This window comes from Thermobia domestica, chromosome 3, assembly GCF_964235325.1.
Source record: "Thermobia domestica chromosome 3, izTheDome1.hap1.1, whole genome shotgun sequence".
Taxonomy (NCBI): domain Eukaryota; kingdom Metazoa; phylum Arthropoda; class Insecta; order Zygentoma; family Lepismatidae; genus Thermobia; species Thermobia domestica.
Window position 1 is genome coordinate 26,116,800 of NC_137456.1, and position 15,699 is coordinate 26,132,498.

Here is a 15,699-nt window from a genome sequence, read left to right on the forward strand (position 1 = left end):
ATTTTTTGGAGGTCCTTACCCGATGGACGCCCCTCGTGGCTGCGCCCCTGAGCATTGTTAACTAGTCCCAAGTTGAATGTGACATTTTCCATCATACAGTTTTATGTGGAAAGTTTTCAACAGTAGAAAATACATTTATTTTATAAAACATACATGTATATAATAAAATATTATCCACAGAAAGGGGATTCTATATATTGACTTATTAATATTTGGTTCACAAATTGCTGCACAAGAAGCCTTCATTATCTATATAACCTAAGGATTTACTTGTAAATGTGTGTTTACTTGCTTTTGTTTTCTGTTCCACTACATATTTTCTTTCTTATTTTGTAATTCTGCAATCATTTTATTAATTGTCATAACATTGGTTTGCTTCAATATAGTCCCGTAATTTAAAAATATGAATGCATAAAGATAAATTTAATTTGTAATTGGTAGTAAAATAAAATTCAGAAATCTTATTTAGCGCGATAAACTGCTCGTTCACTGGAAACCGTGTCGCGTTGTTGCAGAAGCACTGCAACGACCAGAGTTTTCAACTTTTGAGATAGGGGAAAGGAGACTTAACATTCGCTCCAACTGCCACACTATAAAAATCTGATCGTTGTATTCTCCCTGCAACGCAATGACGGATTGTTTTTCGCTTTTTAAAACGGATTAATGAATTTTACAGTTATAGAAGCAAAAAATATGTTATTTAAAGTATATAGGAATATTAGAGAATATTTTTTCCTGTTCTTTACTATGAATTTTAATAATATTTTTTTCTTGAAATATTTTGGTCGTTGCACAACGCTGTAACACTAACATTAGCCGTCACTGATCATATCATTATTATATATCAGATATACAATTTTCGTACATTATAGGCTTGCAGCAACGTTTCGAACGTTTTATGTTCTAGATTCTAAAATGGCGTTCAATTATTTTTTTAAAAAAGAAAAGAAAATGTTTCTTCACAATAATGATCAAATTCGAAAGTCAAATCAGTGAACCAGGTAGCGCGCGAAAGTAGGATGACCAGGCGAAGTGCGAGACGTATTCAGAAGAGGGCAAAATGGAAAGTGTTTATCCAAGACTGCTGCACGTGATAAATAAGGATGACCCAGATCGGAGGATGGAGTACTGTGAATGGTTTCAACATAGAGTTGAAGAGGATGCGGAGTTTGTAGGGAAGTTTGTGTGCACTGATGAGGTGCAATTCAAACTTAACGGTACTGTGAACTGCCACAATTATGTGTACTGGACTTCTGAAAATCCTCACGCTCAAGTGGACAGTGAAGTGAATCTATCGGGGATTGCTGTGTGGTGTAGTTTGTCAGTGTGTGGTGTGATTGATCCCTTCTTCTTCGTGGGTACCGTAACCGGTAAAGGCGTATCTTGATATGCTTCAGACAAGGATTTTGCTTGCCATCCAAACCCTGTATGGTGATGAACTTTTTTTTTTTTTTTTTTTTTTTACATGCAACAAGACGGAGTCTCACGCTCGATCATCAAGATGTCACGTTGTACCTCGATAAAAGTCTACCCTGACGGTGGTTTGGTGGAAGAGATCTTGTTGAGTACCCATCTCGATCTCTTGATTTGGCACCTCTGGGACCTTCAAAAATGACGTATATTGACAAGAACCAGCAACAATAGACGAGTTACGTGAAAAAATCGTGGAATCATGTGCTGTCATTACGCCAAATACACTAACAGCCGTAGTTCGGTGTGCAGCGGCCCCATGGGCGTTGTATAGAAGCTGCTGTTGGTCATTTCGAACACATACCATAACCCTCCCTCAGTGCCAAAAATTGTAACATCAAGTCAAATTTGTCTTGAGATATGGGTTATAACAAAGAGCGAGTATATTTTTGGATCCATCTGGTATTAGTAAATAAAGAACTGAATAGAATAAATAATGACGAACAATGGCTTCGACCTTGCCCCTGTTTGTTTCCGGGCCAGCTGACATGCACTTTCCTGACTAAACTTGAGCTTAAATGTAACTTAGACTGTCACTAATCAGCCTAGCAACCCCGAAAACAATGGATGCAACACTAATCTCGGTAATTTTGGAATGTTATTTTTCAATCCTTCTTGCTCCCATTCCATCCCGACGAAGGTTGAACATAGACGGTATTGGAAGTATTACTATTCATCTCAGCCACCGCAAAAACTATGGATTCGACAATAATATCGGTTGATTTCGATTATTTTTACATATCACTCCTTCCCGCTCCTGCTTGGGCTGTCTTACCGCCACACTTTTTATTTTATTCAGATTGTGAGTCACATATGTATGTCAGCTTGTTTTCCGAAATGATTTTACATACCAAACTTCATTTTCTTAACATGAGGAATTCGTGAGATACTATATTTCTTTTTACATAAATTTTAAACTACCTCTTACCGTTTTGAAGTCCCCTACATTAGAATACGAACCAAAAAGTTCTATATAGCCTACAACCTCTTCTAGACTATGGTCCTTACGATAAAATTACTTTGGAGCATGCCAAGTCGACTGTGTGGATTAATTTACCGGACAGATATACACATAAATATTATTTTTTAAATATAAGATAATCCCTGAATTTAGCAATATGTACGTGATTATTAATATCAGTGGAAATTATTATTTACTAATGAAGTTCCTCAAATAAACAATATTTTTGAATAACACACTAAGAGTGAAAAAATGACTGACTGAACCGCGACTCGAACCCGGAACCTCCGGTATACCGTGCCGAGTGGAGAGCACCAACCTCTAGAATGAGAGAGTGAGTGTCTGTTTTGGGAAGCAGACTGAGTGGCATAGTGGTTAACGCATCGGCACTGTATGCCGGAGAGCCTGGGTTCGAGTTCCGGTCCAGTTGCTGTTTTACTCTTTGTGTGGTGTAGAATTTACATCTACAGAGGATCTGATGTGTGTTAAAATCGGTTGTTTCCTCTTTCATTGATTCAATATTTTTGAAAGCAATTTATATTGTGTGTATTATATTCTATTTTACCTAATATTTACATAATATATAACAATCTCTGTATTGCTTATGTTTCTTCTAGAACAAATGGAGTACCTTATTTCAGTGCTGTCTTCAAGCAAGTGGAAAAAATGGTAAGTATTAAATCAATATCTTTGGTGCTACTTAGAATATATAATTTAGATGGTTTCAAAATATATCTATGTTAGGTGTGTATTAAAGCTTTTGAGTAAAGTGTTACGACCAATATTATGCACTTCATTTAACGTATTTGATGATATGTTACGTTTCTGTTATTACGATTAGAATATAAGTATCATACATTTTACGACAGAATACCGAAAAAAAAAAATTCTTCATAATCCACAATTACCGGTATACTTCATAGTTTAATATATATATATATATATATATATATATATATATATATATATATATATATATAATTAGAGAGTATAAACTGTTTGACAATAGCTTTATTATGTGAAGCATTACTTAAAGTATTCTTTACAAATAGTAATAGTACTACTACCTATATTTAGTTGAAAAAAATTAATTCTGACAAAACAAAAACAAAAAAAGAGAAAAGCACAATAACATATTTAACGAAAGTAAACTGAGCTTTTGCTCTTTCATTAGATAGGAAGGACAAGAAACAGGAAGAAAGGAAATATCGACAAAAATCAGAATCTACAGGGTGATTCAGGAGGAGTGTCACATAATTATGAGGTGATTCTACATGTAAAAATAAACCGAAAAAGTCCTATGAACATGTGTCCGATTTTCGATCGTTACGAAACTGTAGCGGGTTGAAGACTACACATATGTATGAACGATTATGAAGACAAGTGTGACTATTACCGAAATGCTGTGCAGGCGCTGTAATGGACAAAATAAGGTGGAACAGATGACTGATCCATCCTACAGGAGGTGTGAGGATTCTCCATCAAATGCAGCACTGTGATGTCGCACCGAGGCAACAGCTGCAAACGTACCCAGTGTGCAATCGTAAGTTGGATAAGTGAACAGTCGTGAGGTCGTGTGCGTGTCGTGCTTAGTGTTGCACCAATTCACTGTGCCAGACAAGTATTCCAGTATCTGAATAACACATTTCCTCAACGGTGGATTGGCCGTGGCGGACACATTAACTGGCCTCCCAGATCACCTGACCTAACCCCATTAGACTTCTGTTTATGGGGCTCGTTAAAGGGGTATATGTACCCTACGAAGGTGGATATACGTGAAGAACTTGTCGCTCGCATCACCGACGCTGTTGCTCGCATTATAGCCTGCCGAGATGATGTTCGATGTGCAGCACAACACCCTCTCCAACGCATTGACAAGTGCATTGAGATGGGTGGGGAACTTTTTGAGCACCTCTTGTAGGATGGACAGTCATCTGTCCCACCGTTATTCTGTCCACCACTGCACCTACACAGCATTTCGGTAATACTCACACTTGTCTTCATAATCATTCATAAATATGTGTAGTCTTCAACTCGCTCCAGTTCCGTAACAATCGAAAATCGGTCACATGTTCATAGGACTTTATCGGTTTATTTTCACATGTAGAATCACTTCTCAAATCATGACACTCTTTCTGAACAATCTTTTCTCCTTACTTCTTCCTCGTTTTATCTATTTGATGAAGCAATTAAAAAAAAAAAACATAGTCTTCTTTCGTGAAACTCTATTGTGTTATTGTTTTTCCCGTCTACTTTCTGGTAAGTAATATATATCGGTAAAGGATATAAGATGTGTATCAAAATAAGTAGAAAATTAGAACATGAAAGATTATATTTAATGAATAAATGTGAAATTGCAAATGAAATTGTATAGTGATATCGAAGAAATTATTCGTTTAATGACTGTAGTGGAATCTTTAGTCAATATCAAATCAATATATAATCATATCAAGTTGTATTTTCATACTGAAATTGTTAAGTCATACTGCTATAGGCAAGGTAATGTTACTTTCATTATTCTTATATGTTGTGCTCGTGTCTCACTTTTGATGAATTATCGTTTACAACTTAAGAACCAAAGTAACGTAGTTTTCTTTCTTTACTGTTTGGTTTATTGATGGTTATTTAAACATAAATGCAAATAAAAATTACGTCATTAATGCCCAGCGTAATATCATCTTACAATCTTCCTGTTAAATGCGTGAAAATAACATTGATGTGTTTAACATAATAATAGGAGGTAATATCCTGAATTAGGGGACATCATAGTCTAGTGGTTAAAGCTTCGGACTCACGTCCACTTGGTCCCGGGTTCGATTCCCGGCCGGTACGTCCCAATTATCAGCATCCATCCAACGTCGTGAGGCAAACTGGGGAGACGTGATGGCCACTAGGTCTAGAAAGCTCCTGATACGGTTGTTAAAGACAGGGCGACGCAGGGCACCGACCACGTGTTTGTCGGTAGACTGAACATAGTTCAGACAGTCGCTAACAGATGGCGTTGGAACGGCTTAGGTCACCTGAATTATTATTTAAAAAGTCAGCATTTGTCCTCAAAATATACAGTATAGAATGAATCAACTTGATTCATAGAAAACTTTATTCTTAATATTACCTGCACTGCCACTTTGTTAACTGACATTTATTTTGTTTTTTATGAGTAGATTCCATTATCACTTATTCAATTTTCATAACAACTTTATAGTTATGCGCTAAATGATGTGAAATATGCCGTGCCACATTTTCTTTGGATAAGATCCCAAACCAATTTCTAACAATTCATCAACCGTAGTTATATTCACTGCCAAGATATCAAGCTTTAGTTCTCAGATATTTTAGTATTTACTTTTACATGCTCTATTACTATTAAACAAATTTACGTTATAATGAAATGGCATCAGCAAGTCGACAAAAGAAATTTAGAATAAAAAGTTTTAAAAAGTGAATGAGAGTTGGGTCGTTGTCTTAATTCAACATTATGTATACATTTTGGTTGAGTTTAGATAATTTCCCTATTCTCACGTATTATTTTCTGCTACTTTAAATTTTGTTTCGTCGCCTTGGTAATGCCATCATCTACATACCGAAAATTTGACGTCATAATCAGGACCGGCCCTAGGCAATTTACTGCCCCGTGCAATTGCATCATTTGCCGCTCCCTTTCTCCAGAAAGAACAAATCTTAAAAATCACAATTTTTTAGTATGTTACCTTATCATGAACAACGAAGCGGAGGGAAAGTGAACTCGCACTCAGAAAGACCTCGACACTATAAATACAATCTCGTTGTGTCTGTTTTTTATTTAAATAATAATCTATTGTGTTAGTGAAAGATAAAGCAAATATACCTGCAGAGGAAAGTTGGTAATCCTTTTTATAGAATTCAGTGTCGAGCTTCAATCTCAATATATCAGTTTGTAATTCCAGTGCAACTAGCTCTTTTATCTTTACTTCTTGATTTCCCTTCCACATCTGTTAAAATTTAGGAAAGAAAAAACATATTTCCACTTGCAATGATGAAGAACTTGTTTGTAACAATGATAAGACTAGTTTTCATATCAAAACTGTGATAACTAACTAAATGGAACAGGTGTTCGCTACTGTTTGAGAATTGAGTTCTTGTATTTGACAATAATCAAGCAATTCATGCTGGGTTTTGTTTGATCATTTCCTTTAGCACTGTCCATGTGACCTTAAACTAATGCGACCTAAACATGATTTATGAATGTAGTGTTCAAATAAAGGTCAACTTAGTAAATTTAACTACCGTCATCATGAATTTGTTTCCAACAAGGAATATTTATTTTAAATAATACAGTTATGACAAATTTTCCCGCCCCTCAAAACTTGTCGCTCCGTGCAAATGCACGTATTACATATATGGTACAGCTGACCCTGGTCATAATATACCTCTCTACTATTTATAGAGTGCCTAAAGTAAATAATCTGAGAACTAAAACTTATTTGGTTTCTGGACATATATATTAAATATATATTAAATGTTCTTTAGCGTCAATGCTATAAAATTTTAGTCCTTAAACACTATTTTTAAAATTATTTGCATTTATTTTTAAATAATCAATGTAAAACAAAACGAAACATGTAGGAAAATGAACATACCTTTACTTTCTTTAATGTTTAAGTTTCCTCTCCACAATTTCGATATTACATACCATTTCATCTAATTTGTACAATACATTATTTACAACCAAAGTTTCAATTCATAAAATAAAATTTCGGAGCAGAAAAATGTTACAGACACAGATAGACAAAGATTTTTTTTTTTAAATAACTAATTGAAAAGGAAATATGAGAGTATTGCGATATTTCAGATTGCAATACATGTCCAGGTATATTAAAATTTAATAATATAATTATGTAATATATATATATATATATATATATATATATATATATATATATATGCAGGGTGTTTCAAATCAACACTGACAACGTTTGGGAGGTGATTCCTGACACCAAGATAAGACAAAAAGTATAGACCATCCTGGGTGCACAAATGCTTCCTTTTGGAGTTACAGGCTGCCGAAAACATGAAAAAATAAACTTTAAAGGGCCACAGCTCCAAAACTATGGGACCTACCGTAGTCGGATCAAGACTTCACTTAGGAACTAATATGCGCTATCCAGATATACATGTTTCAGAATACTGCGGTACTTCCAAAAACATTTTTATGAAGGTAGTTGGTGAGTACTTCAAATTATAGTTGTATATGCCCGTAGCCAAACTCCCTCTGTAAAAATTGTTGCGTGAGAACCGCAGGATTCTGAAACATATATTTTTGGATAGCCCACATATTACTTCCTAAGTGAAGTCTTGACCCGACTATGGTAGGTCCCATAGTATTGAAGCTATGGACCTTTGAAGTCCATATTTTTTATGTTTTCAGTAGGCTATAACTCCGAAACGAAGCATATGTGCATCCAGGCTGGTATGTAATTCTTGTCTTATCTTGGAGCCAGGAATCATCTTCCAAACGTTGTCGGTGTTGTTTCGAAACACCCTGTATATATATAATTTTAATATTCCTGGACATGTACTGCTACCTAATATATCGTGCGTCTTTCAAATTTATTTTTATTTATAATTTGTTACTACTTTCACTAAATATAAAATCAGGGAAACTTCAAACAAAAGTATATAGAAAAGTATCAATTATAAAAGTAATAAAAATAACGTCTACAGTATTTTGTATGTTATCTACGTCGTTTCTTCACGTATCAAATTTATAACTATTCTATCAGGCCTTGTTCCTATTTTGTACTAAAACACAACAATACACTGAGCAAGGCTATGTGATAATATGTAACAAAGCACACAATCATGTAACAGTTTCAACACAATAACTCTCTCTTCCGACAGAGAAGGAGTGGAAGTCTGATGAAGACATAGTTATTGTGTCGAAACTGTTACGTGATTGTGTGTTTTGTTACATATTATCACATAGCCTTGCTCAGTGTATTGCTGTGTTTTAGTCAAATTTATCTACAAAGAGTTTCAGGATGAGCATACGAAAATCAAAATAAAGTTACTTACATGATTAATTAAAGTATAAACCATCCTACGAATGCATTAAATAGGTAAATTTTGCTTTCAAGCTTGGAACAATTATTGCTATTATTTTTTTTTTTTTTTTTCGCCTTTCTACTGTTCGTCAACGATCCGTTTGAGACTTGAAAGCTAAATATTCATAATAATTAGTACCTTCAGAGTGTTCATGTTCCAGTGAACTTATAATCAGATACCTGAGTATATCTCGCATTGCAAGATGAGTCTATATCTTATCCGGATCCCATATAACGATAAGCTTAATTTAATGGCTATGCAATCACATTCGTAAATATTTCTGTTTTGTAATTTTCTTGCACTGAAATCAGAGGATAGTGCGAGAGAGAACGGTAAGCGTTAGAATCTTATTGTGGACGAGATCTCCAACAGCTTTGAAAGAAATAAATAATTTGCTTTATACACCAACTTTAGGACTTGTTCAGTCAAAGCAAAACTCATAGAGAATTTTAAAATCTGTTCAATGCGATTTTGTCAATCTTCACTCAAAACTTTTCATATAGATTTTAAAATTTGTGAAGGATTGGTTTGGACAAGGTTTGTGTGGAGTATTATTTACATAAATGTTTTTGTTTGAATGGTAATTCATGTCCGCAGAAAACTTATCAATGTAACGAACACAATAAGTTTAACTCTATATCAGTACAAACCAATTGAGAACAAAGTATGTAAAAGATGAAAAACCCTTCTGTAAAATTTCAAATTTTTACTTGAGCGCTTATCCAAATCATCCCTTCATATATCGTAGCAGATGAACATTGAAAACAGACACCCTTCTTACATTGCAGTATTATTACTATAATACTTTTGAAAGCCTTGACTAAAATGTAAGAAAGGACCGGAACGTTCTGAAGTATGTGTCAATGGAACGAAATACCTAAGTATGTACTCTAAATTGTAAGAGTATTACATTCTAACTAGAGCAGTGTTCGAAGTGGAAAAAGAGCAGAGGCGGTGTGTTTTATTATGATTGTGACTCAACATACGGGCTATTTACACACTGTCTTGATCATTAAAAAACCATAGACCACAGCATACCGTCTCACTTCGACCACTGAACTAGAGTCAATATAGTGCCAAAACGGGAAAATTACAAAGTGAGACCGTGGACTTGACTGACACCTAACCTGGTCGAAAGTTCAATAAACTGAATTGTATCGAACGCCTAACAACTCTGGATAGTTAAAACAATGACATTGAACTTTGTAGGGGAGATGGACAAATGGCTTCAGTTATAAAACTACTCGCGCTTGGCAAAACCTCAGTAAATCTTTACTGAATCTTCTCATTGGGAAGATTTAACAGAGATATTTCAATGTGAAATATCTACGTCTACTGATATTTTTCTATTCTAGTTAAGAAACAGGTCTTTCTTAGAAACATAGCAGAAATTTTCTTTGTTTTGAAACTTTCTAAATCACTGATCAGAAACCAAAGATACATAAGAGTGGCATAAACAGTGTGAGTGACATCTTCTTATAAATAATTTGTCCATTATGTGCAGATTTGGCTACAAGTTCTCAAATATTGCTCACTCTATCTTACGATCTCAATATCAGAAAGATTATTTTCTAAACTTCTTCTAATCAGAAACTATTTAAGAAGATCAGTATTTCCCCAAACAACTTACTTTTACAGTACTAAGTAAGCATGACATATAGATTAACTTAGAAACAAAAGCAAAAAAAAAATATTGAACTTGTGATTAGAAGCAAGATATGATCCTATGAAATCAAGAAAGAAAAAAAATAGATGTTTCTTACGTATTGGTATCATGTAGCGCGGAGAGAAGTTACCATTTGTCTTGTACTTGTTTCATTTAAGAGGTAAAACATTTTATAAGTTATAATTATGAATTGAAACTTACATTAATATTTTTAGTTAATTTCTACTTCGTTTTGTTTCTGCATTTGGTACTTTTTTTGTTGTTATAAACGTAATTTGTTATTATATAGAATAACACCATCGTCTTATTCTCCTAGTTGGCGGAGGATGTTATAAAAGCGCTGGAAAAAGTTGAGGTACAGGGCCCACAGAAAGTTAGTTACGGCATTAGTTCGTCTTTTTTAAAAACTCCATCCTATCTTTTGTAGCAAAGCACACTTATATATCTGTTTAGACACATAATTATGTACACTTACATGAAAGTTTAGAGGTTATTCAGTTAATAGTGTTATATATAATATAATGCATGGTCATAGAATAAGGAAAAAAGGCCTTGAAATTCAAAACATGACACCTTCTGAAAAGTAATGATAATATGTATTATTTAAAAGGCCCTATCCGGTTGCATTAATGTGAATAGACTTTGGGGGAGATGGCTGAAATTTAGCTTAAATGTAGAACATATTATGGAGATTCTATATTCCAAAAGTAAATTGTCCTAAAATGGATGGAACATGATAAAAACTCACGAAACATGAACATCAATGAAAAATCAATGGAATCAATGGAAAATGAATGGAATCAATGAAGTCAATGGAAAATCAATGAAAAAAATGAAGTCGTCTACATATCTCAAAAACTATAATAAGGAGATGGTTAATTGAAAGCTTACTGCAAAGACATAATGAAGAGCTTAAAAACGATGTATAGCACGTAAGGTAAATATGGATAGAACATTGTCAAAAGTCAAATTGTTTAAATAAAATCATCAATAATAATTATAAAGTAAATACATCTTCTTCGAATTACCCAAGGCGCCCCACGTGGAGGTTACATGCTTAAATTATTTTACATCTTGATTTGGAACCTCTAGACTCAATTTAGCAAGCAACGAGACTTTTGACCTGATCACATTACACAGCCTTATTGCAAATTGGATAGGCCCTTATTAGAAATTTCACAAGAATAATCAAGAAGTAATTACAAATGCCAGTTTTTTTAACTCTATATAAGTGTGACGTAAAGAATTTCACAAGCCTTCTTTCTTTATTCTTAATTAGGTAAATTGTCCTAAGTGTAAAACAAATGTAATATAATAATAATTTACCAGAAAAAGCACGTTACACAATATCTTTGTTATATATCTTATTGAAAACAAATATAATATACTTGAAACAATAAGAAAGACAATTTAACTTGTATGAATGAAAGTTATTAATCTTCGTATATGTATGTATAACATTTATCTTCAATTGGAATTTATATTATTAAAATTAAGATACATGTTTTATTACACGTTTATTAGATTGTTGTATAATTATTTGTAGTTAGCAAGTTACTTTTCATGAGAAGGTAATAAAAATTTCAAATATTTATTTATTGAGCTCATATCTGGAAAATAAACAAAGAAATATGAAATGCAACTATCTGTAAAATTCCATTTAAATAATAAAAATATTAGGACTTTTTTTTACTGTCAAATTTGTTTTACAATTGGGACATTATTAATAAAATAAAAAAGGTAACGTTTCATGAACAATTAAATTATATGCACTGGAGTGGTTTGCTGCATCGAATGCATTTTTTATTTCTCCCCTATGTCTCTTGCTTTTATTTTACGCTTGCATGGCATTTTAGCGGGTGATTTATTGCATGAGGCATGGATGATACATGCTATCATCTGCACTCCTAGAACAAATAGCGAAGTGAAAAAATAGAATATATTTTTTTCAAATGAGATTTTATTCTTTCGTGTGCTGAGCAAATATGTTAAAATTTAAAATATAGTTGCTTCGAAAATAAGTATAAACAAAAAACATCAAATGAATCTACAGTAATAAATTTAATATGATTCTATACTAGAAGATTTTTTTCTTACCGAATAACATCTGAAATACAATTAAGAAAATGTTGTGAACATATTCTCTGAAATTAGCTAAACTATTTCACAAATTTGAAACATAAATCTTAGTTTTATTTTAAATGAATGTATTTCAATTTTAATTAAACTAAACATAAAACATTTCACAACTCTCTAAACATTCTTGAGACTTTACAGTCTATTTTGTGAAGTATTTCTTAAATTTTATGAAAATATTGACTACTTCTTAACATTTGATTTCGCTTTGTTATATTATTGTGAATATTGAAATGACAACATTTGAAGAATATTTTTATTTATATAATACTATAATATAAAATAATCACGATTAATTAAGAAGTTATATTTGAATAGCGAGTTATTTTCTTTGGTACTACGAGTATTTAAACTCGTCTACCATATACAAATCGTATTTAAATTCGTATACCATTTGCATTATAGCAAAGTACAAGTACTTGCGCATTTGAGTTTTCCTTAGTTTTAAACTTCAAGAAATGTCTATATTTGTTTGCATTTGAGTTTTCCTTAGTTTTAAACTTCAAGAAATGTCTATATTTGTTGATAAACTTCATCACTTTAATTACATTTACGAAAAACATGATAAGATATGAAGGCATGAAATGATTTTAAAACTAATGAAATTACACAACATAAACTTTAGAATCATTAATAGAAGCAGAATCGTGCATTTTAAGGCAAGAAAACTCCTATTTACTACATAAATTAAACTACTATTTTGTAATTTGAGCTTTTAATATATTTATACAAACTTGAAAATCTTTTTTGATCTTATGACTTTCGTAACTTTGCGGCGTTATGTTTTGCAATGCTTGCCCACTAAATTTTCCAATTTTCTATTTGTGAATATTTGCTTTCGCTTTTATTATTTGAAGCTAATATTATATTCTAGCTATTAGCATCTCATTATTTCATAAATAGATAATTTTGGATTAATGTTATATCTATACTAACATTATAAATTATTATTATTATTATACATCATTTATTTTTGATTTAATGGGCATATCTTTCCTTCATTTGAATCTCTACTAATAAGTACTGTATGCTAACGCCTACATTACATAATACTATTTTTATATATGCTTCATAAGTAATTGAGCGAAAGAAAAATCATTGTTTTTGGTTTACTACCATAATTTTATCACCCTCACATTAAGTGATTAGTTGAAATGAATATATATAAAATTAAAAGAGACCTCAGAGATTGAGCTATGAAATGCAAACTAACAAATTCCAGTAAATTATCATATATTATCTATATTATTTACTGTAACGCAAACTACAATAGTGATAATAGCAGTCCTTTACTTGAAGCTCCATTTATATGCTTTTGTAATCATACAGAACAAAGTAACTACAAGATGAAAGATAAATAATGATATTATTTCTGTAAGTTATATTCTAATTCTGAATTAAATACCTAATTCATCGATTTGCAATATATTATCGGTTAATATATTTTCTTTCTAGTTATATACAAAGTTAATTTTTAGAATATGGAAAACAAATTATCAAATTACACATGCATATATATGAAATATTGTAAAATTCACCAAAGATAAAGTAATATTTACGTTAAAACAGCAGCAAGGCAACCAGTTTTAAGAAATATCACTGTACTCTAAAAAAGAAAGCAATTTGTTCTGAGGAAAATATAAAGTTTTATTAGTTAGAAATACAAAGTAGATTATCCATTACATTCAACGAACGAATAAAACAAAGTTCTAAAAATACATAAAGTAAATAATAATTGACATATAATTTAATACATTACTTATCCAGTAGAACTCAAACTTGTTTCCCCATAGTATGATCATAAAAAATAGACATTAAAAATAAAGATTACCATTCAGGATTTTAATGGTACTTTAAAAAAAATGCATAGGCAACATTTGAACCTACATTTAGCTACCTACATAGTAGAAACATTTAAGTGCTTCATCTACTTCAGTCTTTTCAATGACAATGATATTCGATATTCATTTATTGTTTTCTTTTCAGGTTCATGCTGATTTTGGGCCCAAAATAGAGGAATTGTGTTCAAAAATCCAAGTTGTAGGAGCAGGAGACGAAATTCAGTTGATCGATGGAGCAGAGATAGGAACGCCTATTTTTGAACTCTATTTTGCAATGCAGGAATTTATCAAGTATGTCCAGAAAGAGAGGTGGTTATGTTCTATAAATTGTTAAACATACCCCTTGCTATTTTTGTTGATAATTTTTTTACTGCCTTCAATACTTGGAAAATATTTTTTATTATCCATTAAAAATTTTCTTGGACGCTGTCATTTTTATAATACTTCATTTTTGAAAATATGTTCCTTATTTTAATGTTTCGTGTAACCTTCCAGATGTTGGACGGATATTACTTTCCTCACATCTGATCTTAATAATGTATGAAATGTTAACGTTTTGCAATTATTTTCTCGGTTAGATATCTGACTTTACTTCATTTTGATTTTCTAATTTTCTTATAGCTTCCGTGAACATCTACCACCTCAGGATAGGAAAGGTCTATTCGTGAATAACTTTTATGAATGGTTTTCTCCAGCCATATCTCGATGGCTTGATGTCTCAAGATTTAAGGTACGTGATAAGTTCAAAAAAATTTAGAACTTAGTATGTCCATTTTAAAATAATATCTCAAATTCTACAGCAGAGTAAAATGCCTCTGCTTATTTCATTTATAAGATTCTGTATTTATCGCTTGATGTATGATGTGGCAAACGCATATCAATATTCAAAGTATTGGCAATTTTAATCGACAATACAATATTCTGATACATTACATTAAAAAACTCTAAAGCTTATGCTTATATTTAAAAACATCATATGTGCATACAAATCTAAAGTCGTCAAATAAATTTCGTGACTATACAATCAAAGCAAAACTAATTGAATCTAATAGTAACCAAACTCATTAATTTTCAGATGAAAAAAATACAAGATTAAAGTGAACTGAGCACTGCAGTTTATTATTCACTACAAGTTTTGAGTTTATGAATACATTGCAAACAGAAATACATATTTTTAAGAAGTTTACATATATCGACGAAGAAAATATCTTGCATTTATCACTCATGCTTCTTTAATATATACAGTGTGTTTCAAAACAATACCGACAACGTTTTGGAGGTGATTCCTGACACCAAGATAAGACAAAAAGTATAGACGAACCTGGGTGCACAAATGCTTCCTTTCGGAGTTATAGGCTGCCGAAAACATGAAAAAATTAACTTTAAGGGTCCATAGCTCCAAAACTACAGGACCTAGTGTCGTCGGGCCAAGATTTCACTTAGGAACTAGTATGTACCTTATCCAAATATCCATGTTTCAGAATCCTGTGGTACATCCGCAACAATTTTTATAGAGGGAGTTTCGATAAAGACACGTAATT

General features: G+C 32.2%; 1 protein-coding gene across 1 annotated transcript in view; it reads left to right on the forward strand.

Annotated features, from left to right (window-relative positions):
• The window catches only part of unc-13-4A (BAI1 associated protein 3), a 766,749-nt gene that overhangs the window by 713,059 nt on the left and 37,991 nt on the right, over positions 1-15,699 (forward strand). Inside the window, exons 14-16 of the mRNA XM_081750562.1 lie at positions 3,049-3,100; positions 14,304-14,449; positions 14,780-14,888. Of these exons, the coding sequence (XP_081606688.1) occupies positions 3,049-3,100; positions 14,304-14,449; positions 14,780-14,888 (307 nt within the window). The remainder of the gene's footprint in view (positions 1-3,048; positions 3,101-14,303; positions 14,450-14,779; positions 14,889-15,699) is intronic.